Raw genomic sequence first — 27,854 nt, 5'->3', positions numbered from 1 at the left:
CCCATTAAAAATCTTGTATCATTATCTTCTTCTTCTTCATTCTTCTTCTCCTCCACCACCTTCTTTTTAACTTTTTTGGCAGTTAGCAAATCAACATTTGGTACAGTACTGCCACCAACTGACTAAAGTGTGGATCTTTATTTATATTCCACACACCTCTATATGAGCTTTATATATATATATATATATATATATATATATATATATATATATATATATATATATATATATATATATATATATATATATATATAATCACTATATTTCATAGGTACGTTTTGTAAAAAAAAAAAAAAAAAAAATGAAAAAAAAGGGAAAAAAACAGAAATAAACAGAAACAGACTTGGAAAGGAAAGACATGCTTAATCACATTAACATACACTTTATTCATATCAAGTCTTTTTTTTTCACTTTTAAAGACATAACATTAAATACAGAAGGCACTTACAAAAATTGTTAAATTATAGAAACATATTAACATGGATTAAAAATAATCAGAAAAATAAGGACCAGAGATAGCGCCACATGGCAGCCTTGTACAGTACATCCAAAGTAAAATCTACAGAGCACTAATCTAAGTACAGTATAAAGAGGATTTATTGTTATTAGTTTAATGCCCCTACTAGGTTTTCATACATAATTAAATCATTTGAAATACAGATAGTACATAACACAATTGTTTTTGTCACTAGTAAGTGGTTCTTGTTTTTGTTGCAATTTTTAAATGTTAGGCTTTGTGGTTTCTGCACCGAAGGAGTACTGGTACAGCTCGATCAAGCGGTTGGCCTCCCTCTGTCCTGACAACAAAGCACCATGGGTAGTGGAATAGTATTTTCTATGGGTGGCCTCCCCAGCAAATAACACCTGTAGAGGCTTTGGATAGAAGAAAAAAAAAAAAAAGTTAGCTTGACCGAACATATGCTCTACAACATTACTGCCCTGCGGCCCAGTAGGCTATTTTTAGCATGAGTCCAATATAGAAAAGTGAGGCCTCTTATTATTTTGTGCTGTATGTTCTGTGGGGTCAGACTGTTCCTTTCAGACATTTAATTGGCCTGAGTATGTTTGTGCGCGTATATATGTGTTTGTTTGGCCCGTGTACAACCCAACCTTCTCATCTGACTCAAATTTCAGTCTTGGCACTCCACACTCAATATGACACATTTTAAAAAAAACACCACGCAAGCAATTCGGGTCAGCTTGACTTTAGAGCAGTCAAGGGAAATTTGTACAATGACAAGAAGTGAAAAGGCCATGTAAGTGGTTCTAAACAGGATTAAAATGTCTTTGAGTAAAATAATCAGAAACAAGTCTTATTCCTTGGAAGGACACCTGCTGTCTTTGGTTTAAAGGATTAGTTCATTTTCAAACGAACCATCTTCTGTATTCAACTTAGAGAAAAAAACGGAACTGGCATCACGTCACTTAAGCTTTTTCCATAAGTTGAATAGGGAAGACGTAGTGTAAGCTTTTTGAACTGCGAGAGTTTTACATTTTCTTCGTAATTTGAATACGGAAGGCGGTTTTGCGGAAGCTAGATATTTTACTTCATAACTTGTTAAATATGGATATATTCTTTTTACACAAACGCATTGTTTCGCTTCAGAAGGGCTTTATTAACCCCCCAGAGTAGTGTGGAGTATGTTTATGATGGATGTGGATGGAGGCACTTTCTTCAGCTCATACTCGTTGATCCCACTTACTGCAATTATAAAGCTTGGATGCGTCAGGATATTTATTAATATCTCCGAATGTGTTCATCAGAAAGAAGAAAGTCATTCTGATTGGCTGTTCAGCTCCCGCAGGCGCAGAACTGACGTGCTACTTGGCCGTCGACTGTTTAGCGTCGGTTTGGTGTGTCAGGGCAACTTTGGACACAGATGCTGGGGATGTGAGCCAACCCCACAGTCTGCTTTCGTTGCCACAAGTTCATTGGCGTCGGCTTGGTGTGTTCTGGCCTTTATACACCTAGGGTGGCTTGAGGGTGAGTAAAGCTTGGGGTAATTTTCATTTGAAAGTGAACTAATCCTTTAATTTGGCAGGTAGTTTAATTTAATGGGGAAAAAACATTAAAGGTGCCCTAGATTCAAAAATTGAATTTACCTCAGCATAGTTAAATAACAAGAGTTCAGTACATGGAAAAGACATACATTGAGTCTCAAACTCCATTGTTTCCTCCTTCTTATATAAATCTCATTTGTTTAAAAGACCTCAGAAGAACAGGCGAATCTCAACATAACACCGACTGTTATGTAACAGTTGGGGTGAACGCCCCAATATTTGCATAATGCCAGCCCATGTTCCCAACATTATAAAAGGCATTAGACAAGGGCAGCCAGTTAACGTCTGGATCTGTGCACAGGTGAATCAACAGACTAGGTAAGCAAGCAAGAACAATAGCAAAAAATGGCAGATGGAGCAATAATAACTGACATGATCCATGATAGCATGATATTTTTTTAGTGATATTTGTAAATTGTCTTTCTAAATGTTTCGTTAGCATGTTGCTAATGTACTGTTAAATGTGGTTAAAGTTACCATAGTTTCTTACTGTATTCACGGAGACAAGAGCCGTCGCTATTTTCATTTTTAAACACTTGCAGTCTGTATAATTCATAAACACAACTTCATTCTTTATAAATCTCTTCAACAGTGTAGCATTAGCCGTTAGCCACGGAGGACAGCCTCAAATTCACTCAGAATAAAACGTTAACATCCAAATAAATACTTTACTCACATAATTTGAAGCATGCATACAGCATGCATGACGAACATCTTGTAAAGATCCATTTGAGGGTTATATTATCTGTGTGAACTTTGTAAATGCGCTGTAATATAGTCGACAGCTCATGTGGCAGGTAGCACGTGAATTAAAGGGGCGGCGCTGCCTAAATCAGTGCATTGTTAATGATGCCCCAAAATAGGCAGTTAAAAAAATTAATTTAAAAAAATCTATGGGGTATTTTGAGCTGAAACTTCACAGACACATTCAGGAGACACCTTAGACTTATTACATCTTGTGAAAAAGCATTCTTGGGTACCTTTAACTTGTTTACACTAAAGAGCAGCGATACTCAAATATACTTTGTTGTTCCAAAAAGATACTGCTTAAATTCTGTTATATAAACTATGTTAAGCTTATATTGCAGTTGTGCAAGATTTTCTTTAATAGTCTTTACAACTTCAACAATTTCAACTCACCGGAGCCTTAGTGTTCTTAATATAAGGCAGGGGCTCAGCTAGCCTCTCCACATCTCTGCCACTGGAGCCCACTTGAGTGAAGGAGTAAGAACCCCGGATATAGGGATTACTGCCCCATGAGGAGCGCAGAATCCGCCTTGGCTTAGGAATATTCTGGTTCCCTGATGGAAACATCAAACATATGAAAATAAATTGACTATCTGCCAAATGCTACTAACTGATTTAGAAAAAGTGAATATGTGCTTATATGTTGCTAAAGACTTTGTACAGAGATCCGTCTTTTTTAAAGTGTAAGTTACAGTGTTGTTCTTTTATGCTGATCTGTGTTTGTTTTGGTGGTGTGGATTTAGTGGACAAATGCTGATGAACAAGTGAAGTTAGTCTTGGATCATATAGCTAATGACAGAAATTAGGGGACCTTTTAATCAGTGGTAAGTTGTGACCAAATCCAATTTCAGCACACTAATTATATAGGACTGGTGCAGATGGGAGGGGAACCTGCTGTGGATCTGAATTAAAACAGACTGACCTAGTTTAGGGGTATGCCAGCCTGTTGACATCATCTACAGAGAATGTGTGGATTGACCTTTATATCTGAGTAAGTGTTCTGTCACGAAAGGGTTACAATGGAAGAGAAACCAGAGTTGTTTACAGTACAATCTTTCACACAACCCTGGAAACTTTAGAGCCCTTGTCTATACCTTTACCAAAGGTCCTTTTTCTGTCCTGATTTAACAGGTACATGTGCTTTCTTGTCACAGAGAAATATAACTTATAAGCATGACAAGAATTATTATAGCCAGTTAAACACTTGACTCTTTGTTTGGATGACCAACTTGATTACATTAAATTGCTGAACCCCCACCTGAATCTCCTATCAGTTGGAAATGATCTACCTTGATTGTTGTGTATGCGCAGCTCTCTCAGAGAGACATAATAACAAAATGGGGGATTATAAGAATGAGGGAAAGGTATTGAAGAGCTAAATTCATTATGCAAACAACACATTAACAGTGGCCTTTCTGTTAATGACAATCGGCAAAAGAACTGTCAACAATACGTCTCAGTGGTGGGAAACAGAGGGAGTCGCAATTCAATGGGAGATTAAGTGTAATTTTCTTGCTTTGTAACACCCTGATTAGAGATCAGTTTAAATCAGTTTCTTGCATGGTATCGTGGAAAGTACAGTGAAAGATTTACAGTGTTACACTTGCGCATGTGCTGACCTGTGAACTGGCGTAGTAGTTCAGTGCATATCTCCGCCACAGTCTCGTCATCACACCTTTCCATGCGCAGTGCCTCTTCACCGCAGATCCAGCCACTCAACATGTGGCCATAGCGTTCAGGCGGATACAACACATCAAAGCTGCAGATCTTTCGATACCACAGCTCTTCTGGGTATGCCTGGCTCTCCAGTTGTGCCTCGTCCTCCCAAACAAACTGAATGCTGTTGCATTCGGGGCTCCAAAAGGGCTCTGCAAACTCCAGAAAGATCTTGTCGGTGGTACTAATGCCCAGTTTCTGGATGGCCTGTGCCTTGTCTTGTGGCAGGCCTGGGGAGAAGAGAGTCTCGTGAGCTTTCTTCAGGAACCCAAGAGAGGCCGTTACGATCACATGGTCTGCCAGCAGACACTCTGCGTCTTCGCACTCCACACAGACTGGCGAAGGGCTGGGCCGTTGGTCCTGGTTATGGTCAGCCTGGTCGGCAATTTCCTCTGCATCCTGGGAGCTGCAGTTCCAGTGGATGCGGCGGACAGGCTTGCTGAGGTGGAGGACACGACTTGGGATGTCCTGAGCCAGGATCTCAACGACTTTTATGAAACCAACAGGAATGACATGGTGAGCGCCGGGAATCTCGGTCCACTCACCAAACTCACTTAGAGACACTTCGTCCATGCTGGGGGAACTGCTTTCACAGCTTTCCACCTGAGGCACAAAAGAGCATATTAAGTAATAAATTGCGCATAAACTTGTCTTACCAGCATCTTGCTGTTAAGGTACATCTTGGCACCAAAACTAAATATACTAATTCAGATAATGTGACCATTCACTTTATGTATAGCCTTGCACATAGGGTGACCACCTGTCCCGCATTTTGCAGGACAGTCCTGAAATTGGGAGCTTTGTCCTGCATCCTGCGAGACCCAAGCAGTGTCCCGCATTTCAGTTAGGCTATGTCTTTTTTCTTCCCTAAAAATTACAATACCACAAAATAAGAAATACAACACTAAAATGCGAATGCAGTTTAAAAATCCATTTGGGCAGCCGTCATGTTCTAGCTAGAGCGGGGACAAGATGCACTGAATCCAGTAAAACACATTTAATGTTTGCATACTAATAAAGGAAAATAAACAAGTTGCTACTTATGGAAATTTATTTTAGTATAAAATGTGATTTTTGCCTACTGGCCCGTTACTCAGTTCATAATATTTAGCATACTGAGGTATTGTAGAGTAAATTACATTGTATTACTCAAACCTGGGCAAATTGAGTTCCAGTCACAGAGCTGGTCACAATTAACAAAGCTTATTGGTTATTTAAAACGTTATCATGCAACGTGATGGCAAATTAGGCTTTCCAACTAATATAAATCAATATTTAATATTAATTTATCTTGCAAAATCACATCTACTGTCCTGCAACAGAGTAAGAATCAGGTGGTCACCCTACTTACATAGCATCTTCTACTGTGTTCATGCTGTCACAGTAAATGCTTGCTAAACACCATTTACTCTAAGTTTACTATTCCAAATTATATTGCTGTAAACAAATACAGGCAGACATAGTCTAGCAGGCATATAGCCAGCTAAATGTTTTTTTTTCTGGTTCTGCCCCTTCTTCCCATAAACTCTAGTATTACAGGATGACATTCAATATCTGTCCTACTTTTACCTCAATAATCCAGAGCTTTCAGTACAATCAGAATCTCTATGAAAAGCCTGACCAAACAGTAGTGTGAGACTTTTATAAAGAAATTTAAATATTCCATGAATTGTGAATACAAGCCCATTGTGAGTCTAGGTCAAAGTGTGGGAAATGATTAAAACAGAAGTATTATTGGAATCCACACCTCTGTGGGCAGAAGTCTACAGTTTTTCATTTCACTCTGTTGCAACAGAGTGGGAAGTGTGCATGGCAGTAAGATTGACATCACTGTTGTTCTACAAATGTAAGGACACATGCAATGTATTTCATGTAGTCAATTTGCTTATGACCGGAATTCAGCTATTTCCTGTTTTGGTTTGTTGATGAGTTGGCAAATGTGATGCCACACCTCTAATTTCAAAATCAGGTTTAGAGAGGAATATCTTGATTTTAACTATCCTATAAGTCAACGAACCATGATTTGCTTATGAAAAATCTCTCTAAGGCATTAATGCCCCGCCCACCTTGAGGTACTGTTGTAGCATAGATAACTTAAGTTTCTTGGTGCTCTCTGAGTCATAAGGATCAAGCATGATCTTCTTGCGCAACACATCTCGTGTGAAGATCCCCACACTGTTTTGACTCTCGGCTCCCACAGGCTTTCCGTTCTGGAAGAACTCCTGAGTCAGCTCGTACACCTGCTCAAAGGAGGTTGTTCGACAAGATTAAGAGAGAGAGATCCTTGAGTCATCAGATCATGGAGCTATCCTTGCCACAAACAAGGGTTTAATTGCATTAGTTACTCTGGATGGAATACAATATGGTCAAAATATTGCATTACTTTAAAGGGATAGTTCAACCGTCATCATTTCCTCACCCTTTTGTTTTTCCGAAAGTAATATTTTGAAGAACATCAGTAATCAAACAGTTTTGGTGACCATTGACTTCTATTGAATGGAAAAAAAAAAACAATAAGATGTTTATTATCAAAATATCTCTGGTATATTCTACAGAAAAAGGAAATGACATAAGGGTTATCTAAATGGGTGCCTTTTTTCGGTGAACTATCACTTTAAGTGTTTTCTCTTTCATTAACTAGCCAAAATATCTCCTGTATTCATGACACAGTGTGTGACAAGAGATGCAAAATTATTAAAGAAATATAATGCCTCGTTTCCACCGAGAGATACAGGACAGTACAGCACAGTACAGTTCAGTACGATTCGGGATGGTAAACTCTGATCCGGCTTGCGTTTCCACCGCCAACAGTACCTTTACTTGATAGGCGTGGTGTATGCCGGAAAGTAGCGATCGACACCATTCTCGCACGAAGAAGAAAGCGTAAACAACTGAGGACGACATACAGCAGATCTTGTTCTTCCTTCTCAGCATGTGGCTGTTCATCACAAGAAGAAACACTATTGTGTTTCAAATTTATTAAAAAAATGACACCTCTTGTGTTGTCATTCCTTTTAAAAACCACGTAAGTGACGATTCTCTGTCAACCAATCAACGTTCTGCAGTGAGTCTACCCAGGTTAAAAAAAGTACAGTTCTATAATGTACTTAAAGTGCTCTATTTTTGCACACTAATTTTGTACTTAATATACTAAAAAGTACTGTGCTATTTTGAGACGCCATGAAATGTGAACTAAAATGTGCTTTTAACATACTACCTCTGTATTAAAAAAAATGTATTTAGTTACCACTTGTACACTATGGGTTCAAATGTACTATAAGTGGTATCTAAATACATTTTTTTTTAAATACAGAGATAGGATATTAAAAGCACATTTTAGTTCATATTTCATGGTGTCTCAAAATAGCACAGTTGAGTACACTTAGATGTTCTTAAGAAGTACTAAAGAAGAATTTTTAGTATATTAAGTACAAAATTAGTGCACAAAAATAGAGCACTTTAAGTACATTATAGAAATTTACTTTTTTTTTTTTTTCACCTATGTAGCTCCACCCTTTAGTACCGGACTACTGTGCTAGGTACCCCAGCGGAAGGGTCCCAAAAAGTGGTACAGTTCGGAATTAGGGTACCATTCACAACTTCTGACAATGGAAACAGCAAAAATTGCGTACGGTACTAAACTGTACTGTACCGTACCACTCTGTCGAAACGAGGCATCAGTCCAAATAAAAGACAGGGATCTTGCAAAACACTGTGAGAGAGATATAGGAGGTGAAAGGCTCAGCTCAGGATGTGGTAACAACCCCAAAACACATGCAGTGCTCAATGCGAAGGATTTTTTCTACTGGCCCAGATTTTTTTTTCTCCACCTCTATCAAAAACACATATGACCACATTTGTAGTGGAAATACTACCCAAGGGGTCCCGGATTGAGGTAAAACACTGCATGCTCTTCACGTTAGCTGCTCAATACAGATGGAAACAGAAATGCATCTTGGCAGACCACTTGTGATTGGATCATCAAATTCATGTCTTAATACCAGTTGAAAACAGGGCCATGATGCGTTTTTTTTTTTTTTATTATTATTCAAGACTTATAATCCACAAGAGGCTACACCAAAAAGTTCAGACTTTGCTTGCACAAAACCAGGCACTCAGCTCTCTTCCGTCACCTCATTGTACAGGTCACTGAACTCCTCCACCAGATCCTTTGGGATCCGCTTGCCGTTGTTGGTCTGGTAGTGGGCCACACCATTCTTGGCGTAGAGGCTGATGCGGCCCACACTCCTCTCCTCCTCTGTGGTGTGCTCCAGCAGCCCATTTTCCTCAGCCAGGTGGTAGATGGGGTTCCCATTTGCCCCATGTATCCAAGTTGCTCCAAGTTCCAAAGTGGTTTTACCTGTTAAGAGAGGGAGATGGAGCACCTTGAAAAGAAGCTTTTTCTGGTCTGAAAAGGTTGACAATGAATTTGGACTTAGAAAGAATAAAAAGGATGCTGGCATATGACAAGACGGTTGTTCTCACCGTGCTGAATGCTTTGCACTCTGCCTCCGATACGGTCCGAGGCTTCTAGCACCGTGACATTGGTGAAGCCGTTCTCCAAGAGGGTTTTGGTGGCGGCAAGGCCGGCCAAGCCCGCGCCAATCACTACTATTCGCGGTTGTCGATGTCTGTGTAGGGCTCTACTAAGAGGATCATCAGTGCTGTCTGAAGATATTTCACAACTTTGCATGCCGTCCAAGCTCTTCTTCTAGGGAATCTGGGGAAGGGTGAGATGAGGAGAAACCATTAGAGCAAACACCAAGCCCTCCAGCAAGACTAATAATAGAGATTATTCACAGGAAAAGAATGCATCAAAGATACAGAACTTTTACATCTTCGAGCATGTGGTTCAAAGGACTGACTGCAACATGTTTTTTCAAAGCACAACCTTAAATAACACTATTCACAAAATAAGGTGTCTTATCTCCAACCTCTTGTGTATGAGTTGAGAGTGATTATTATATCACCACCGCAGTGCTGAATGAGAATTAAGACAAGGCAAAAATGCCAGTGAAGTGTAAATTTGATTCTCATTTTGTCTTCTTTTCACCCATCTGAGGACACAGTGTCGAACAGGGTAATGAACTTGCGACAACATACTAGAGTATGTAAAATGTCATTGCACAGAGTCTATTACACAAGTGAATGGAAAAGGTCTGTATGTGGCAGTGAAAATAATTACACTGTGACAGCCACAAGGATATTAATGTGCTCTTCACATTTCCGTTCAGGGTTTTCAGGCAAGGTCTCCACATAAACACACCGGCTTATGTGTGACAGCCAAAAGGAAAAAAAAGATGCACCTGATGTTGGACAGACCTCATAAGAGAGGTTTATTGTTTTAAGGACCTGAATGTGGAAAGAGTGATAATGGAATATTGTTAGATACAGGATGTTATTATGGTGGACCAAACAGAACTTTTACTGCAATCTTTCCTCACATCAGAGTTAAAGCGTAATGGATCACTCTGGATCCAGCCAGTGATACCCTTCTTTATACATGATCTTACACAACCACACACACTCCTTATCTGTCATCATTGTTATTGTACCCAGTAGGCATAGCCGCTCACGCACAATGAAGAAGAGATTGACAACTGTGAATGAATATGATTTGAATGAATGAGGTTGTGGCTACTATGCTCTCAGAACACACCACAATAACCTCCTGTTGAGAGTTTGCACAGGCCAAATTCATCCACACAGTTTGTTATCAGACTACGGAGAGGACAGGAAGAGCTGCCTGTGGGTTTTCTGACGCACAATGACAATCAGAACACTTATTATAAACACCGAAAGGTGCTAGTGTGATGGCGGCATTATGTGTGCTACTATCTGAATGGGTTGTTTCCTTCTTGAGAATTTTCAACATGTGACATCAACTGAATTTAGCCACACCTTTTAAGACCTTGGCTGTGTTCCAGTTTGATTTTTGTGACCTTCCCTCGCTAACTTCACTCAGTCTCGTTGACCCAGATGTACGTCATTGCTTACGTTGCATGAGTGCCCACTACTGGCAGAACCTTTGCAATGGGCTGAATTGGAACGTCTTAAGTCCTTGATCACTTGAAATCCGCTAGGATTTGATTAATTTTTTCCCCTTCAAAATTGTTTAATGTTGCATTCTATATGTATATATGTGTTTTTAAATATTAAAAAAAAAAGTATAAATCAGAGTTGGTGGTGGGGTAAATTAAACACGATATGCAGTGATGTCAGGGGGGTTTAACTCAGAGTTCGAGCCGAGCCTCGGGTTCGAGCCTCCTTCGAGGACAGCAAGCCGTTTGTTTTACCATGACCCATTCAGACTGAATGGGCAGGCGAACTTGTGAAACAAAGATTACAATCAATTCCACCTGCAAAACAACCAAGGAAACAAGTCAGGGAATTCAATTCACATACCGGTATATCGTTACAACCCTAGAAGTAATATGCATGTAATAAGGATTCAGCTAAGCACGCATAGCTTAAAACACTGAGGATTTTGTAACTCTGAGATTTAGACACAGACAAGTTTGAAATCTCTCAGTGTGTGGCTTACAGCTGGGAATCCACTAGACATTAGAGTGCAGCTGTATATTCAAAAATACAGACCAGTTTTTCCACATTCTGTAAAAGACATCTTCAAAACTAAGGCTGACCTTAACACTACTTTTGTAATTTCTCTTATGACTACAGCAAAATCATGCTTCTAAAGCAGCTCCTGTAAAGTTGGTTAGTGGCAGCAGTGATAGTATGGGAAGTGGCTGATTCTTGGATTGACACTTGTCTAGTGAATGGGCCTCTTTAGCAAACGTGAGAGTGACGTCATCACGTAGGTCAAGGGGACATTTCCTGTTGAACTGAGAGAAGCAGTAAGGCATTTATCCATGACCCACAACCAGAAACTCCTATAGAAAGGACACTCTAGTCTACAGTGAGGTGGAGAGGTTCTTTGATGGTGTCCTGAAATGGAAAGTTTTGTTTGGATAACCTCAGTACAACTGCAGGCCCTAACCACACTCATTCCAATCTTATGCAGTTTGAGGTGAACCAATGTATGTGCCATGTTTAACGGACACATTTTTGATAAAACTAGGGTTTTTTAGATCATGGAGCACATCAGAAGTTGCTGAAGGCATTAGAAACAGCTGTACCAAATAAAACATAACTAAAGACGTTCATCTTTTCCTCAATGCAATGGTCATGGTTGAGAGGGTTGGTTTGTGTACGAAACACTGCATGCATGAGAAAGTCCTTGCCTTGTGGTACATCAGGTTTCAAGGCAAAGGAAAAAGGTCACATCTAAAGTCAGGATGAGGCCATAACAGAAAATGAGAAAGTATGTAAGGCATGGTTTCCAATTGTTCTGATCCTACATTTGAGTTTTCTCAAACTTTTTTCCAACAACCATTTATGTTCCTTGTTAGCATCAACTAAAAGTTTTGATGTTGAGGGCACTGTTGCCCATTTCCCATTAACAGGGTACTTGGGCTTTTGGATGTTTTAATATGTTTTCAAAAGTCTTCAGACTCTTAAACAAAGATTGTGATATGTGACCCTGGACAACAAAACCAGTCATAAGTAGCAAGGGTATATTTGTAGCAATAGCCAACAATACATTGTATGGGTCAAAATTATAGATTTGTCTTTAATGCCAAAAATCATTAGGATATTAAGTGAAGATCATGTTCCATGAAGATATTTTGTAAATTTCCTACCATAAATATATCAAAAAAAAAATAAAAATGTGAGTGGATGTGCATTGCTAAAGACTTCATTTGGGCAACTTTAAAGGCGATTTTCTATTAAAAAAAAATCCAGATTTTCAAATAGTTGTATCTCGGCCAAATATTGTCCTATCCTAAAAAACCATACATCAATGGAAATCTCATTTATTCAGCTTGATTTATTCAGATGATATATAAATCACAATTTTAAAAAAATCACCCTTATGACTGGTTTTGTGGTCCAGGGTCACATATAATGTGTTTGCGCCATTTCTAAACAAGGGTGCGCTTGGCGATACTTCTCTGCCTGGTGGGTTTGACCTTATTCGCAATGTGTTTAGAAATAAAGCTGATCCAGAGATATTGCACAACATAAAAGAGAAGTAACTGATGTATTTTGAAATCCTCCCTTCTGAGCAACCTCAAATAGCACTATTCTCACATCACTGTGGCTTAAATATTTTTGTGTTTTGCTGAACTACACCCTGAAGCAATTGTACTTCTGCTTGATGGGATTTTTTTTTTCCAGAACTCTTTTCACCTCCAGCCATTGTAGACTTGAGAGTGTGATCCTTGAAGCAGTATAAAAACCACCCCACATGTCCCAGCTCCTCACTTGCCGCAGATTAAGGGTGGGCTTTGGGGACGCACAGACTCTACATGACCTAGAAATCACAACCTACATCCTCTATAATGCTTACCTCTCCACTCACACATTGTAAGACAAAGTATATATATCAGTACTGTACAGTTTCCGCTTATCTAACTCCACATCATCAGCATGGATTATTAAAGCATACTGGAATTGTTAAAAAGACTTGCAATGCAAATACACAGATAAGATAACCTTCAAAAAGCCGACAGAGGAATTTCTATCCTGATTTTGTAGCTTACAGGTTTTGAATTAATCAGTTATGCTAGCCTATTATTGTTGTTAAAAATCAATATAGCCATACGATTTAAGAAAAAAATAGCTGTGCGTTCATAAAACACGAAGCACTGGGTCATTCGAGTTGAGGTAAGTGAAGTTTGGCTGCTGATAAAGTGCAGCACAAAGTGCGTCTAGTGGAATCAGCGCTGCCACGTAACTGCATACTGTCACGGGCGAGTGGCCTTCAGTGATACGAAAATAAACGTCAACTATGACATTTACCAAATCCTATTTTCATAAAATTAACCTTTACTGTACCTTATTCAGCTGACTAAACATTTTTCATTATTTATGTCCCAGTATAACAGCGCATTATAATAAGCAGCTGAATGAAAACTGAACTGTGACAGACAATGGACTGTTCTTTCAAGAAAAATAACGGAGGACAAAACGTAGAAACGCGTCCAATATGAAAACACTACGTTAATCAGTCCAGCGAGTCAGTTTTGTTTACAATTTTTTGATCCACCGTGTCTCCGTTAACAACAACACACCATTTAAACACGCAATACTGTAGCGGTAAAAACACACACATCATCATATTTAGTACGGTCTTTACCTGACTTTATCGTCTTCAGCGTAAAGCGGAGAGCGGTCCTCTGTTCTTTGTGTATTCGCAGCGCCTCGCTTTGTATTTATGTCTTGAAACCAGAAGCAGCCAGTTTAGCCGATGCCGCTGCCTCCTCGCTGAATAAATATGAGGATCTGTGACGTACCGCCACGAAATCAACAGCGGCGCTCGAGCGAGTCTTGGCGTGACTCACTGTTTGACAAGGCATTTGAACTACACACAAAGCCCACCCTTTCTGTAGTAAATGACAGAGCTGGATTTGTTCAGTCTTGTTAGATTACGCCAAACGCCTATCCTTAAGCAAACAAGTAAATAAAGGCTGGTTGAATTAATCGATCGATAGTGTTCTAAATCGAGTCATATAATACTTTTAAGTCATTATAATGCTGTGATTAGTTCTACATGAGTTGGTACAAAGAATAAGAAAATTCTCTAAATGTAAGTTTTATTAAATTGATTTAGTATTGACCTATATTTATCATCTCGCAATACATTTGGGGTTATTTCTGACCATTGATTTTACTATTTATGACCTAAATGCTATGATGGCATCCACAAACGACTGTAATATGGCATTACAAGATGTACTTTTTTTAGACATACAAAGATTAAATGCAACCTTTAAACTAATTTAATTAAGTGGTAATCTTATTTTAATGCATATTTGTATCTTTGAAGGGATTAATCCCATCAGACTTTATTCATTTCTTTAGTTCTCATCTCTTGTTAGCTGTTCTAATATAAACACAGCAGATTCACAACTTTCCTCTTTTAGGTTCAGTAGAACACTCTGTCCTTGTTTTGACAAAATGGTGGTTACTCATTTTGTCTTGTCTCTAGATAATTTATCTTACATATGCAAATAAACCATGATAGTGATTTAGCTCTGGCGTTGGTTTATGCATTTATCTAATCATTTTGCACACGATGTACTGCAGTCTGTTCTTTGTACATTAGGTTTTCCCTCAGTTTTTGTATTAATTTTGTACAACTTTCGATATATATTTTTTTTCAAATGATCCTTGACGTAGTTCAGCATGCACATGCCAAAAGAGAAGAAATTCTTATGCTTGTTTTGTACAGAACAGAAATATGCGAGAAAAAAGGAAATCTCACATTAGGGTTAGGTAGAATTATATGATCTTAAGGAAACTTATTCTAGAAAACTTGATTTGATAAATGCCTAATACAGTGCTGTGTTTTTAAAGTCATTAAAGGCCTGCTTTCTGCAGGCTTTGTTTTTTTTTTTTTTTTTTTTTTTTTTTTAAATCACAGAACAGAACAAAAATATGCTAGAAAATTTGAAATCTCAAATTTTAAAGCTTACAATGTTCATCAACCAATTCATGGTAGAATTATATGATCTTAAGGAAACTTTGATTTGATAAATGCCTAGTATATTCAAGTGCCGTGTGATTAAAGGCCTGCTTTCTGCAGGCTATGGTTTAAAAAAAAAATCACAAGAGGATTAGCATTGGTCAGTACGTTCCTGAGATGTAGTCTGAATAAACTAAAGCTCATTCATGAATGGGTGCCAAAGCACAACTCGTTAAAATTAAAACACTGAGGATTAGAAGCGTTCCATTTCGGAATTAGAAAAAAAATATGCTTGTGATCCCAGATCCCAGATACAGTTTAAAAAAAAAAAAGTCCAGTGCTGGCCTGTTTTCTGACTGTTGCAATAGAGATATATGTTATTCAAAGGTTTATTTTAGACATTATTACATCCAAGTGACTTAAAGTTTTAATCTAAATAAAATTATGTTTTATATTTTGTTCAGGGTGGAAAAAAACTGTGAGAGGTGCCGGGTGGAGTAGAGGTGGTTGTTGACAGTGTAATCTTCCAATTTAAATGCTGGTCAAATTCCTCTGTTCTAAAAAAGCAATTTGTATTTCACTAAAACAAACAGATTAAGCATTTCAGACATGCTTATTGTGCTGTTTTGTAAATTCTCCAAATTAGTGTTGACTGGATGGAAAATGCTGTAGTTGGATATAAATTATCTTCTGACCGAGTCTATTTAATTACACACAAACATACATGGGTGCGGGCATGATTACCCATAAACACAATGAGTCTTTCTAATCTTTGAGAAATCGCCCATTTTGAATCTCCTTATTGCAGCAAGTAAGGACTCGCATTGAAACGTGTCATATACGTGTAACACACTGTCACTGGTTTCAGTAACACATGGGTTCCACTTTGCATCTGTTATCTTGATGATTTCAAAGCAAGCTTGGCCACATAGAAAGGCTGCCATTATGAGGCCAGCACGTGAATGGACACGAGCCTGGTGAATAAGTGGAACAAAGTGGAATGTGGTAAAAGGCCTTCGCCAGTGGACCAGTCAGCTAGAATGGCTCTTCTGTTGGTGACTTCAGTGGGGTGCATAGCCTGCACATTGTGAATGCTGCCCGCCTAGCCTCCGTTTTCTCTAGCAGTCCAATTGGCATTGGCCATGTGCCTTAACAATACAAAAGAGAAGGAAGAAAGTGTCTTTTCATGAATGGGAGGAGAAAGCAAGCACAGGAACTGGGTGGAAGTGTTCTCATCAGGCAGCTTCAATGTGGATGTTGGCAGTGGTTACCTTGTGGGCTGAACTAAGATTTTGTGTTGTTTTACTTGTTAAAGAGGACCTATTATGCTTTTTTACATTTTCAACTTTCTTTAGTGTGTAATGCTGCTGTTTGAGCATGAAAAAGGTCTGTGAAGTTACAAAGCACAAAGATCGATACAAATTCTCAATGTCAGTAAACACTGTTTTAGTCTTCGGTTTTCTTCTGGGAATGTACATGTCACAATATTCTTTATTTTAATAATTCCTGCCCAAGGCATATGCAAAAAAAGAGGATGAGGCCTGGTTGAGTTGCGAAACTCGCAGTTATGGTAAAGGCCGTGACATTTCTGAAACACCCTGGAAGTGATTGACCAATCACAACACATTAGTCTAGCTGACTAAACAGAGCACTTTGTACTCTTCGGAAGAAGAAGCCATAGACCCAAACTAAACAGAGCGTTACTGACAGACTGGGAAGAGAGGTGCTGCAACAATGACAAATATGTGGAAAATAATGTTGAATTATTTTTGAATATCCAAGCATGAAAACCTATTCTAGTAGACCCCAAAAAAACAATTTCATTTTGATATCATTTTGTATGGAAAGGAGAAGATCTTTATATTTTTAATAATTTATTTCATGATTTCTTCTGAAATTTGCAGGACAAAGAAGTTGAAGTTGAACTCTGAAACTATGCTGTTGTCTAAAAATTTAGGTCACACTCAAATGCAATTCCTTGCAAAAGGTTTCACAAAGCCTTTTGATGCAGGATCAGCCTGAGAAACCTGACAAAACACAGGCTTTGTGGTTTGCCTTTTGTTTAGAACTGCACAGAACAACTTTTATATAAAGTTCTCTTTGAGACCGTTTAGGTTTGCCCAACTCCACACTTAAAGCTAAAACTATGAGCTATACTTACACTACTGTTCATCAGTTTGGGAAATTAAGATATTACTTTTTTTTACTAAGCAACAATGCATTAAATTGATCAAAAGTGAAAGTAAAGACTTTTACATTGTTAACAAAAAATCTATATAAAATGAATGTTGCTATTTTGAGCAACTTTCTATTTATCAAAAAATCCTGAAAAATGTATCACTTGTGGTCAATAGTGTCAATAATAAGAAATATTTCTTGAGCAGCAAATCAGCATATTAAAATTATTTCTGAAGGATCATGTGACACTGAAGACTGGAGTAATGAAGCTGAAAATTCAGATTTGCCATCAGTAAAGAGAAATATACATATATTGAAATAGAAAACAGTTATTTTAAATTGTAACAATATTTCACAACAATGCTAGGGTTTTTCACCCAAAAATGAAATTTCTGTCATTAATTACTCCCCCTCATGTTGTTCCAAACCCGTAAGACCTTCGTTCATCTTCAGAACACAAATTAAGATATTTTGATGAAATCCAAGAGGTTTTTTTCTCCCATAAAATGCAACAAAATTACTACATTCAAGATTCAGAGTAGAAAAAACATTGTTAAAATAGTCAACGTGACTACAGCGGTTTAACCTTAACGTTATGAAGTGACAAGAATACATTTGTGCGCAAAAACAGGACAAATTAGCGACTTTATTTAACAGTTTGAACTGTTGTCATACACATTTGACGTAGTGAACTCAGTGCAGGCTCCTGTGTTCTACGTCCGAATGCCGACTCCTTATTGGCCTGCTCCTGCATCAGCATCAGCCAATAGAGGTTATGCATTGACGTCACTTTCCCGCCAGAACACGCTCCCTCAGCTGGACTGAGTGGCAAAAGAACCTGCTGCATGACTGGATTTAATAGGGGAAACTGCAAAAATGGGAGTAAAACAAACGATTACACTTAAGGTTGGACTCAAAAGTGTTCATTATAACATGTCAAAGAAACCTAATCCATGGATATTGACATGCAGCCAGGAATCGTGTTTCCTGATATTTAGATTTGCCTGATTTCGACGCTGGGGAAATACATAAAGCAAATCTGCCTGTGAACGCTTTATATAAATACAATATAGGTAGGTCTAAATCCAAGTGATCACTTATATCAATGTTATATATCATCATATAACTTGTATAGTTTTAAGGCTGGACGATATGATGATATATATGCAGAATATAAGATAATAAATATTTAATTGATGAGTTGTCAACACAATATATAACAATACAATATATAGGGGTATGATTTTACCCCAGAATCCAACGTTTTGACACAAAATGATAACTGCAAATCCATGTTTCTCGGCCTCAAGTAGTTGTTTCTGTGAATTTTAGTGGTCCATTTGCTTCTTTTTTTTCTGTAGCTTTTGGCAGTCTGTAAAAATATACCTCAAATTTTGTGTCAAAGCTATTTGTACAGTCAATTGCAAAGCTCTTTCCCATTTTGGATGTGTTTTGTGTGTTTTTCACAGCATTCACGCTGAAAACCAATGCTGCCGCCCAGTCTTTTTGCCTGCATACCCTCTATACTGAGCCGGGGTTCTGACGTAAACACGGAAGCCTGCACTGCGCTCACTACGTCAACTGCATATGACAACAGTTCAAATTGTTAAATGAAGTCATCATTTTTGTTTTTGTTTGAAAAAACAATCCTTGAGAAATGCCAAGTGTGCCATTCTCACCAGTTCTCACAATAAACACCTTTTATACAGAACCAAATGACAGAGCTCTTATTAACCAGCTGTAGGCCTACATACACGTGAATCTGAATTATTCAGAGAAACCTCGCAGCTGAAGCTATAACGCAGCTTTTCTTTCTCTTTAACTGCATATGATGGAATGTATTTAAGATGAAATTAAATTTTATTATTTAATCATTTTATTATATAATTTTATATATGGATTATATAATACAATTAATACAACATAGTTCAATATAATTATAGTAGTGTTAGAATGAAATATAACTTCTTAACAGGATTATAAGGGCATACAGAGTAAGTGCTTTTTGTGTACGTGTAGTTTCAATTGTTTATATATTTTTCGTAAATTTAGAATAAATTTTATACGAAAATTTTTTGGTGAATCGTGATTTGTTCTTAAAATCGTTCGTACGCACATTTCACGCACAAATTGCGAACGCACGCTTACTGAATTGGACAGAATGCCTTTACTACTTCTCTGGACCTTGAATGTGGTAATTTTGTTGCTTTCTATGGGAGATAAAAAAAACCTCTTGGATTTCATCAAAATATCTTAATTTGTGTTCTGAAGATGAATGACGGTCTTACGGGTTTGGAACGACATAAGGCTGAGTAATTAAAGGGTTAGTTCACCCAAAAATGAAAATTATGTAATTAATGACTCACCCTCATGTCGTTCCAAACCCGCAAGACCTCCGTTCATCTTCGGAACACAGTTTAAGATATTTTAGATTTAGTCCGAGAGCTTTCTGTCCCTCCATTGAAAATGTATGTACGGTAGACTGTCCATGTCCAGAAAGGTAATAAAAACATCATCAAAGTAGTCCATGTGACATCAGTGGGTCAGTTAGAAGTTTTTGAAGCATCAAAAATACATTTTGGTCCAAAAATAACAAAAACTACAACTTTATTCAGCATTGTCTTCTCTTCCGGAATCCTTTCCATTGAATTGATTCCACTGAATTGATTCCATTGAATCCTTTCATCTGTCGGCGTTGGTAATGCACTTTTACGTTGCCGTGGTTGTTTTTGGTGATTAGGACATCCGCGACATGCACACTTACGCACCATTTTAAAAAATATAGCAATACCAAAATACAAACAATGTAGAATAGCTTGAATACAGCGTGCGTCTCCCTCAGACTGTAAACGAAGCTCGGGCACACCGGAAAATATGTCAGCAGCGTCTTACGTCAGCAGCGTCACTGCGGAGTCGTGAACCACACTCCGGAGCAGAAGGGGGCGGTAATGCACCAATAAGCTGGATGCCAACCGCCGTAAAAAAGGAAAGAAGAAGAAGCGGAGTCGTGAACGCGGATTGACAACAGACCCGGAAGAGAATACAATGCTGAATAAAGTCGTAGTTTTTGTTATTTTTGGACCAAAATGTATTTTCGATGCTTCAAAATGTCACGGATGTCCTAATCGCCAAAAACAACCACGGCGACGTAAAAGTGCATTACCAACGCCAACAGATGAAAGGATTCAATGGAATCAATTCAGTGGAATCAATTCAATGGAAAGGATTCCGGAAGAGAAGACAATGCTGAATAAAGTCGTAGTTTTTGTTATTTTTGGACCAAAATGTATTTCCGATGCTTCAAAAACCTCTAACTAACCCACTGATGTCACATGGACTACTTTGATGATGTTTTTATTACCTTTCTGGACATGGACAGTATACCGTACATACATTTTCAATGGAGGGACTGAAAGCTAACCTAAAAAATGTGCTTCATTTGGTAACCTCTAAATTAATTGGTTTTGTTTCTGTTTATTCAAGGCCATCACAACTAGACTACATTAGGTTACACAATTATTTTATTTATTTATATTTTTTTTTTAATATTTATTTTAGAGTAGAGTTTTGTTTATTTTGCTATAGAAAAGGTGAAAGCATGACAATAAATGACACAAACACAGCCAGCTGTAACATGCTGTATACCGAATGTGAGAGGAATTTTAATTGACTGCGTATAAAGACTCTGTTCTCTGCAACAAGAATGAATGAGTTCCAGGCTGACCAGGCAAGCCAAGACAGTCACATCACTGCCTGCACTCATTCGCTATCTCACTCTTGCTTCCTCACCAGCTCTTTTGTATGCTTTCCTTCACATGTCTGGTTGCGCAACACTCTTGGCTGGAGAGATGGCTTTCTCTTCATTGTGGTTATGTGACACAGTGCTCTGTTACCATGCGTTACGAGTAAATCTGGTTTTCCAATGTACCATAACTCATCGGGGCCACCCAACCTCCCACTTTAAGCTGCTTACGTAAAGACTTAACAATAAAATAACAAATCAGTTAAGAACCTGAAACCACATTTTGTGCTCAAGGCTTCTTCTTTTTTTTTTTTTTTTTTTTTTTCTACACCTGTGATTCAGTCTGCATTGTACAACTAAATATTTGTGGTTTAAGGGAGTTAAAGTAAATAGAAACAGGACTAGAAAATTGTTGGTGGTTTAACTCAAAGCTGGAATCAAATAATACATTTTTGGAATGGCCTCTGACATGTTAAATCTATTTATCTATCACTGTAAAAATATTTTGTCAGTTAATGTAAAAATGTACTTAATAAAAATGGTTCTAAACAGATTCTGGTTATTTGGCTTATAACAATAGCTGAACCTTTTTTGGTGCAAAATAGAGCCCTTTTTATAAGGTTTCATAATTCATATTTTGCAAGTGCTGTAGAACCTTGTGTTCTAGTGTGTATATGGATTGTTGAGCTCCAGAAAATTAATAATGAGGTGGCTTTGATTTTTTTTGACAGAACACCGATTCAAAATGCAAAAAGGTGGTAATGAAGAGCCCTAAACTGTAACACAAAGAACTATTTTAGCATTAAGCACTTCTTCGGGACAATATAGTTTTAATAATAATAATAATAATAATAATAATAATTTGATAATGTTTTTTTATTTAATATTTTGTATTTTTAGGGGATTTTATGGTACTAAATTATATTTATGGAATAGTTATGATCCATTTATTAACTTTTAATCACTTTTTGAGCATAAACTTAAATGCTTTGGTCTCTTTTTAAAGAAGGCACTTGGCAGACTATTGCTGAAGTAAAAAAAAGTAAATAAAAAAAGTGAAGAATTTTTATATTTTTATATGAAATATACATTTTCCAAAACAAGTTTTACTCTAAAACTGTAAGAAAATCAAAGTCATAAATCTAAACAAATTGTGTTCCAAATTTGAGGTTCACTGCAAGAAAATTTTGGTTTAACTTAAAAAAGTAAGTTATCTGGTTGCCTTAATTTTGAGTTTATTGAACTTAAAAATTTGAGGTAATACGATGAAGGCGATTGGTTTAATCAACAGAAACTCAAAATATTATGATATCGGAACCACGTTAATTATCCAAGTTAACTTTTTACAGTGTTGATATCTCAAAAAAAATGAGCTTTTAGTAAGATTTTGTTTGGTCTCAAACGTGTCCACTAGGTGAAATTCGCTTCAAATTAGTTTCCAATGCAATCTTTTTTGACCACAAGGACAAGTGTGATTATTTTTATTCAGGACCAATTTAACCAAGCATGATTTGTGCATGGTTATCCAAATGTCCCCACGATGTAATATAAACCTGAGTTCACCTACATCGTGGGGACCAGCCACCGGTCCCCACAATGTAAATTAATTAATAAAAATACTAAATTATGTTTTTGTGAGAAAATAAAGGTGTGCACAGTTTCCTGTGATGGTTAGGTTTAGGGTTAGGGGTAGGGTAGGGGGATAGAAAGTACGGTTTGTACAGTATAAAATGCATTGCGGCCTATGGAAAGTCCCCACAATTCACAAAAACCTAATGTGTGTGTGTGTGTGTGTGTGTTTGTGTGTGTGTGTGTGTGTGCGTGTGCGTGTGTGTTCACACAGCAAGTGCCAAGGGCAAAAACCTTTACCAAGTTTTGTACCATTCCGATGAAGAGAAAATGATTATAAATGATCGAAGAGCACCAGAGGGTTAAAGAACCATCTGTTTTAGAGTGGTGTAGTTGTATCAAAATTCTCTATTTAAAAAAATAGTAATAATAATATTAATAATATCAAAGCAAATGCTTTGGGATACACCAATGCTGAATGTTGGAAGTATGCATCCTCTTCTTCAAACAGCCATTGTATGTTTCTTGTGCCTTCCACCCTGCTATTCTTATACTCCGGCTGAGGTGACAGTGGGCGTCTGTCCTTCTGTCCTGTCTCACTCTGGGTGTGTCTGTAATAACATGGCCCATATCCTCCTCTCTGAATCATAGGAAGGAAGCCTGTGACGGTGATGGACCCAAAAACAATTCATGCATCCTCCTGTCAGGTCTTTCCTCAGACATGGGAAAGACATGACCGGAGAGGGTGTGATGGACTTGATTACTTTCATCTGTCTTAGGTCTCTGTGGGGGACAGGACACATGGTTAATTTTGCAAATGTGTCCTGGGGTGCAGTTCAAAGACCCTCTGCATATCAGGAATCTGGTTCAGGTTTTTATAAGCAACTTTTTTGGGGGTTTAATAGGGAATCCTGCCTGGGTTGTCTGGGAAGCTTAGGTTCCAAATTTGTATTTTCAGTTGGATTATATATGGATGTTTCCTCAACTTCATGGGCAGTCTTATGTCCCAGATGTTGTTTTTTATTAAAACAAACACATTTGAACTTTTTAATTAAATTAAAATTGTTTTATAGTGTGTGTGTATATATATATATATATATATATATATATATATATATATATATATATATATAATATTACTTTTTTTTTCATTCATTTTACATGTAATTTTATAGCCTTCATTATTTATTTAAAAAAAAAATCAAATACCTTTTATATAATTGTCTTCATTTTAAATCTTAAACTATTTTTTTTTTTTTTTTTTTTTTTAAATGTACATAATTTTAAATAAAATCAGTAATTTACATAAAATATAGCCTACATTAACAGTCAAATTTTGGAATAATTTTTTTTTAAATATATATTTTTAATATAATCACCAATGCAGCATTTATTTGATATTTATTTAAAAAAAAATACAGTAAAAACGGTAAAATTGTGAAATATTATTGCAATTTAAAAGAACAGCTTTCTATTTTAATATATTTTAAAATGAAATTTATTCCTATGATGGTAAAGCTGAATTTTCAGCATCATTACCCCAGTCTTCGATCCTTCAGAAATAATTTTTAATGGTGTGTATTTAGGAAGCATAAAATACTAGCGATGAAATTATCCCCAAATTGTTTGCATGTTCATGATGTGGTTAAAATGCAGTCCAAAGTTATTTTGCACCATTCAAAAAAAAAAACAAAAAAAAAAAAAAAAAAAACTTGCCATTTAACTCTTGATGGCAGATGGCAGACCAAATATAAATATCAAACGGTTCCATGACACCTAACTGAAATTAGTATCTATAGCTGTCCAAAAACACAGTAGAGTAATAGGTACAGCCTCACTAAAAGCTGTTACTATATTAGCAATTTGATTTATCACCAATATATACATGGTAGTTGATTGCACAAATCAGCAGAGTGCTGTAACACAAGCAGAGATGGTTCCCTTCCAGGTCTCTTACAGCAGAACACTTGACCTTCACACCAACAAACAGGTCACTCTCCCACAGTCGAACTGCTTAAATACAGACGTATTACCCACTGATATGAAAGATGCACTCATGTGTATCAGTAAATAAACATTTGATACCAAGAGCACCATAAGTGCTTTACAAGAAGGTTTTTGCTATCTTTTATCAAAAACAACAAAACCAGTGGAGAGGGTAATAGTGCATGGTTATTAGCGTCAGAGGCTACAGGTTCATGCTGTTCTCACCCCACCCCCCACCTCTATATGCTGTAAAATGATACTGTAAACAGTCCATCAGCTGGGTTAGTCAGCATACCTTCACTGCTAGACAGTCAGAACCCGACTGAGAGACTGAGGATCATGTTATACACAAACACACTCATACTCACAGTAACTAGCCTGAAGTTAGTGATCAGTTAAAGTCACCATGAAATCAAAATTCACTTTTTTTTTATATTGTAGCATTTATTATAAATGAATTATCCATGCAATTTTTTTTTTTTAATTCATTAGCCCTCATAATCTTTAATCAAAATATCTTCCCCTCCCTCTTGCAGCAATATCTCTTCTCTTCTCTGATGACGTGTTTACTGGCATGAGGGCGGGACAACCTGTCACTCACATGAAGTCACAGCAATAGCAAACCACCACCATCCAATCAATTCCCAATGGAAAATTCAAGTCCCACCCTACATTTTGTCTTGTTTGGGAAGCTGTTTCACTCAGTGTTTTCTTCCCTATTATAATGTATATCTATCTCAACTTCTGTTTTATGCCAGCTTTAAAGGAAATTTGTGTAATTTTCAATGTTAAAATACTGTGTTTGCACAATTACACCGTGTCACCTGCGTAAAAAGACAACAGAACCCACTATAATCAGTGATATTGTCTGGATGCAGCATGGCACAACGTGACATAAATTCCTGACAGATTCCCTGTTCATTTTCTGACGTATTTGCAACAGTCGGTTTGTCGCGTTCAGTGGAGACATCAGATATAATTCACCCAAAAGTGAATCATCATTCAACTATTTTTGTCCGTATACAATAAAAGTCAATGTAACATTGGACTCCAATAATTCCCGTCCCTGCATTTGTTATTTTACAGTGATCTAAGATAAAACCTGCTGGTTCTTTTTACAGTAATGATTATATCAGTGTGTTTGTTTTTGGGCTGGTCTCAGATCAGTGCATATTAACCACACTCACCCAGACTCACATAGCCATTCATATTTTTCCTAACAGACCTGTCTGTCATACAGCAGATGGGCCAACAGCTGTGCATCTCGCAGATAACGTGCTGTTATTCTTCTGCCAGCCAAGATTTCCCAACAGTCTCAGATGACAGAGGAAAGCACACTGCAGATGTACAGGTTATGATTCACTAGAACTTATGTTCACTCCCAAAGTCCTAGTGAATTTTAAAGAACAAAAAATAAAATAAAATAAAAAATACAAGATTTATAGTTGTTGTGTAACATTTTTTGCTTGAAGGTTAAATATTCTGCTTATATTGTGAAGTTATTTTTAATATCATATATTTGTATGCCAATTTTAAACCAAAACAAACAATAGTAACCACATTAAATTCAAAAACAATGTCTCGAGTTATCAAGCAAACAAAAAACAAAACAAAAAAAAGGCAGCAGGCAAACCCATTAGGACATCTTGGGAGCATAGATTTAGCCTACCAAGCAATTTTCGCAATTCGTGCCGAACAAATCCCCAGTAAAATGTTACAGATAAATTATTGTCTGCCTGTCATCTATATAGCCATTTACATTGTCAGGTGTAATGCATTACTAAGCAATTCATTACTGTAATTTAATTTTCCCTTGAAAAGTTAAAGTAAGGGATTACTTAATTACTGTAATTTAATAACAGTTACTTCTGATGTAATTGCATTAAATACATTATAGACTACAGAACAATTCTATATAAAACAATAGTGACATCAAAATGCTTTGTTAAAATGTATGTTAAATCAATGTCTAATATTAAAATGAATGTTTATAATATAACCTTCTCCCTTTAAATACTTTGGTCAGTTCAAGAATATCATTTATGCAATTTTAATATTATTTATTTAAAAGAATTAAAAGAGCAGTTTCATGTCTATCCTTGTGTTGTTCAACTGGTTGGTCCTGATATTGGATTTAGAGAGTAATAAGTAGGCTAATGCAATACTTTTTAAAGACCGTAATTAGTACAGTAATCTTATGTTGAAGATGTAATTAGCTAGTCAGTAATAACTTAGAGTAGACTCACTCAACACTGTGTGTGCATGCGTGTGTGTGTTTTTGTGATTTATGAGGATACAAATTTGTATAATGACATTACGCCTATGGAATGTCCTCACTTTGATAGCAGATCAAACCTGTGTGTGTGTGTGTGTGTGTGTGTGTGTTTGTGTGTGTTCTTGTATATATGGTTTATGAGGACACATGGGTATTACAACGTAAACATGATTTACAAGCGCACTTCTTGTGTGTCTGTGTATAATATATGTCCAACCCTGGTCCTAGAGGGCTACCGCCCTGCAGATTTTAGCTCCAACCCGAATCAAACACACCTGAACCAGGTAATCATGGTGTTCAGGGCTGCTTGATAATTACATACAGGTGTGCTGGAGCAGGGTTATATAGCCCTGATATAGAGGGTATGCACGTGATGTCACCGTCGACCGTTAGCACTGCGGTCACGCCCACTGAGTGGCAAAAGACTGAGCGGCAGCATTGGTTTTCAGCGTGAATGCCGCGAAAAACACACAAAACACATCCAAAACGGAAAAGAGCTTTGTGATTGACTGTACAAATAGCTTTGACACAAAACCTGAGGTAGCCTATATATTTAAAAACTGTCGAAAGCTACAGAAAAAAGAAGCAAATGGATCACTGCAATTCACAGAAACAGCTGGACTCCAGGCAGAGAAACGTGGATTTGCAGTTATCATTTTGTGTCAAATTGTTGGATTTTGAGGTAAAATCATACCGTATATATTGTATTGTTATATATTGTGTTGACAATTCATCAATTAAATATTTACCATCTTATATTCTGCATAATTGGGTGTTTTTTTAAATAAACACTGACAAAAACTATACTATAAAACTATGTTTTAGGGCTGGACAATATGACGATATATATAACATTGATATAAGTGATTACTCGGATTTAAACCTACCTATATTGTAGTTATATAAAATATTCACAGGCAGATTTGCTTTATGTATGTCCCCGGCGTCAAATCAGGCACATATAAATGTCAGGAAACACGACTCCTGGCTGCATGCCAGTATCCATGGATTAGGTTTATTTGACAAGTTGTAAGAAACATTCAATTCCA

The 27,854-nt window shown here is 37.1% G+C and overlaps 1 protein-coding gene across 2 annotated transcripts; it reads right to left on the bottom strand.

Annotated features, from left to right (window-relative positions):
• Positions 1–366: 366 nt before the first annotated feature.
• Positions 367–13,884, bottom strand: smox (spermine oxidase). Of its 2 annotated transcripts, XM_048196603.1 has the most exons (7): positions 13,727–13,884; positions 9,010–9,244; positions 8,658–8,884; positions 6,591–6,764; positions 4,428–5,127; positions 3,202–3,362; positions 367–873 (listed from the first exon to the last, which is right to left on the bottom strand). In XM_048196603.1, the coding sequence occupies exons 2-7, from the start codon at positions 9,215–9,217 to the stop codon at positions 721–723; spliced, it is 1,623 nt and encodes a 540-aa protein (XP_048052560.1). In that variant the 5' UTR covers positions 9,218–9,244; positions 13,727–13,884; the 3' UTR covers positions 367–720. The 2 variants fall into 2 exon arrangements, with proteins under 2 accessions (XP_048052560.1, XP_048052561.1); XM_048196604.1 differs by lacking the exon at positions 6,591–6,764.
• Positions 13,885–27,854: the final 13,970 nt, after the last annotated feature.

The sequence above is a fragment of the Megalobrama amblycephala genome, linkage group LG7 (genome assembly GCF_018812025.1).
Source record: "Megalobrama amblycephala isolate DHTTF-2021 linkage group LG7, ASM1881202v1, whole genome shotgun sequence".
NCBI lineage: Eukaryota > Metazoa > Chordata > Actinopteri > Cypriniformes > Xenocyprididae > Megalobrama > Megalobrama amblycephala.
This window is presented reverse-complemented; position numbering and strand designations above follow the sequence as displayed.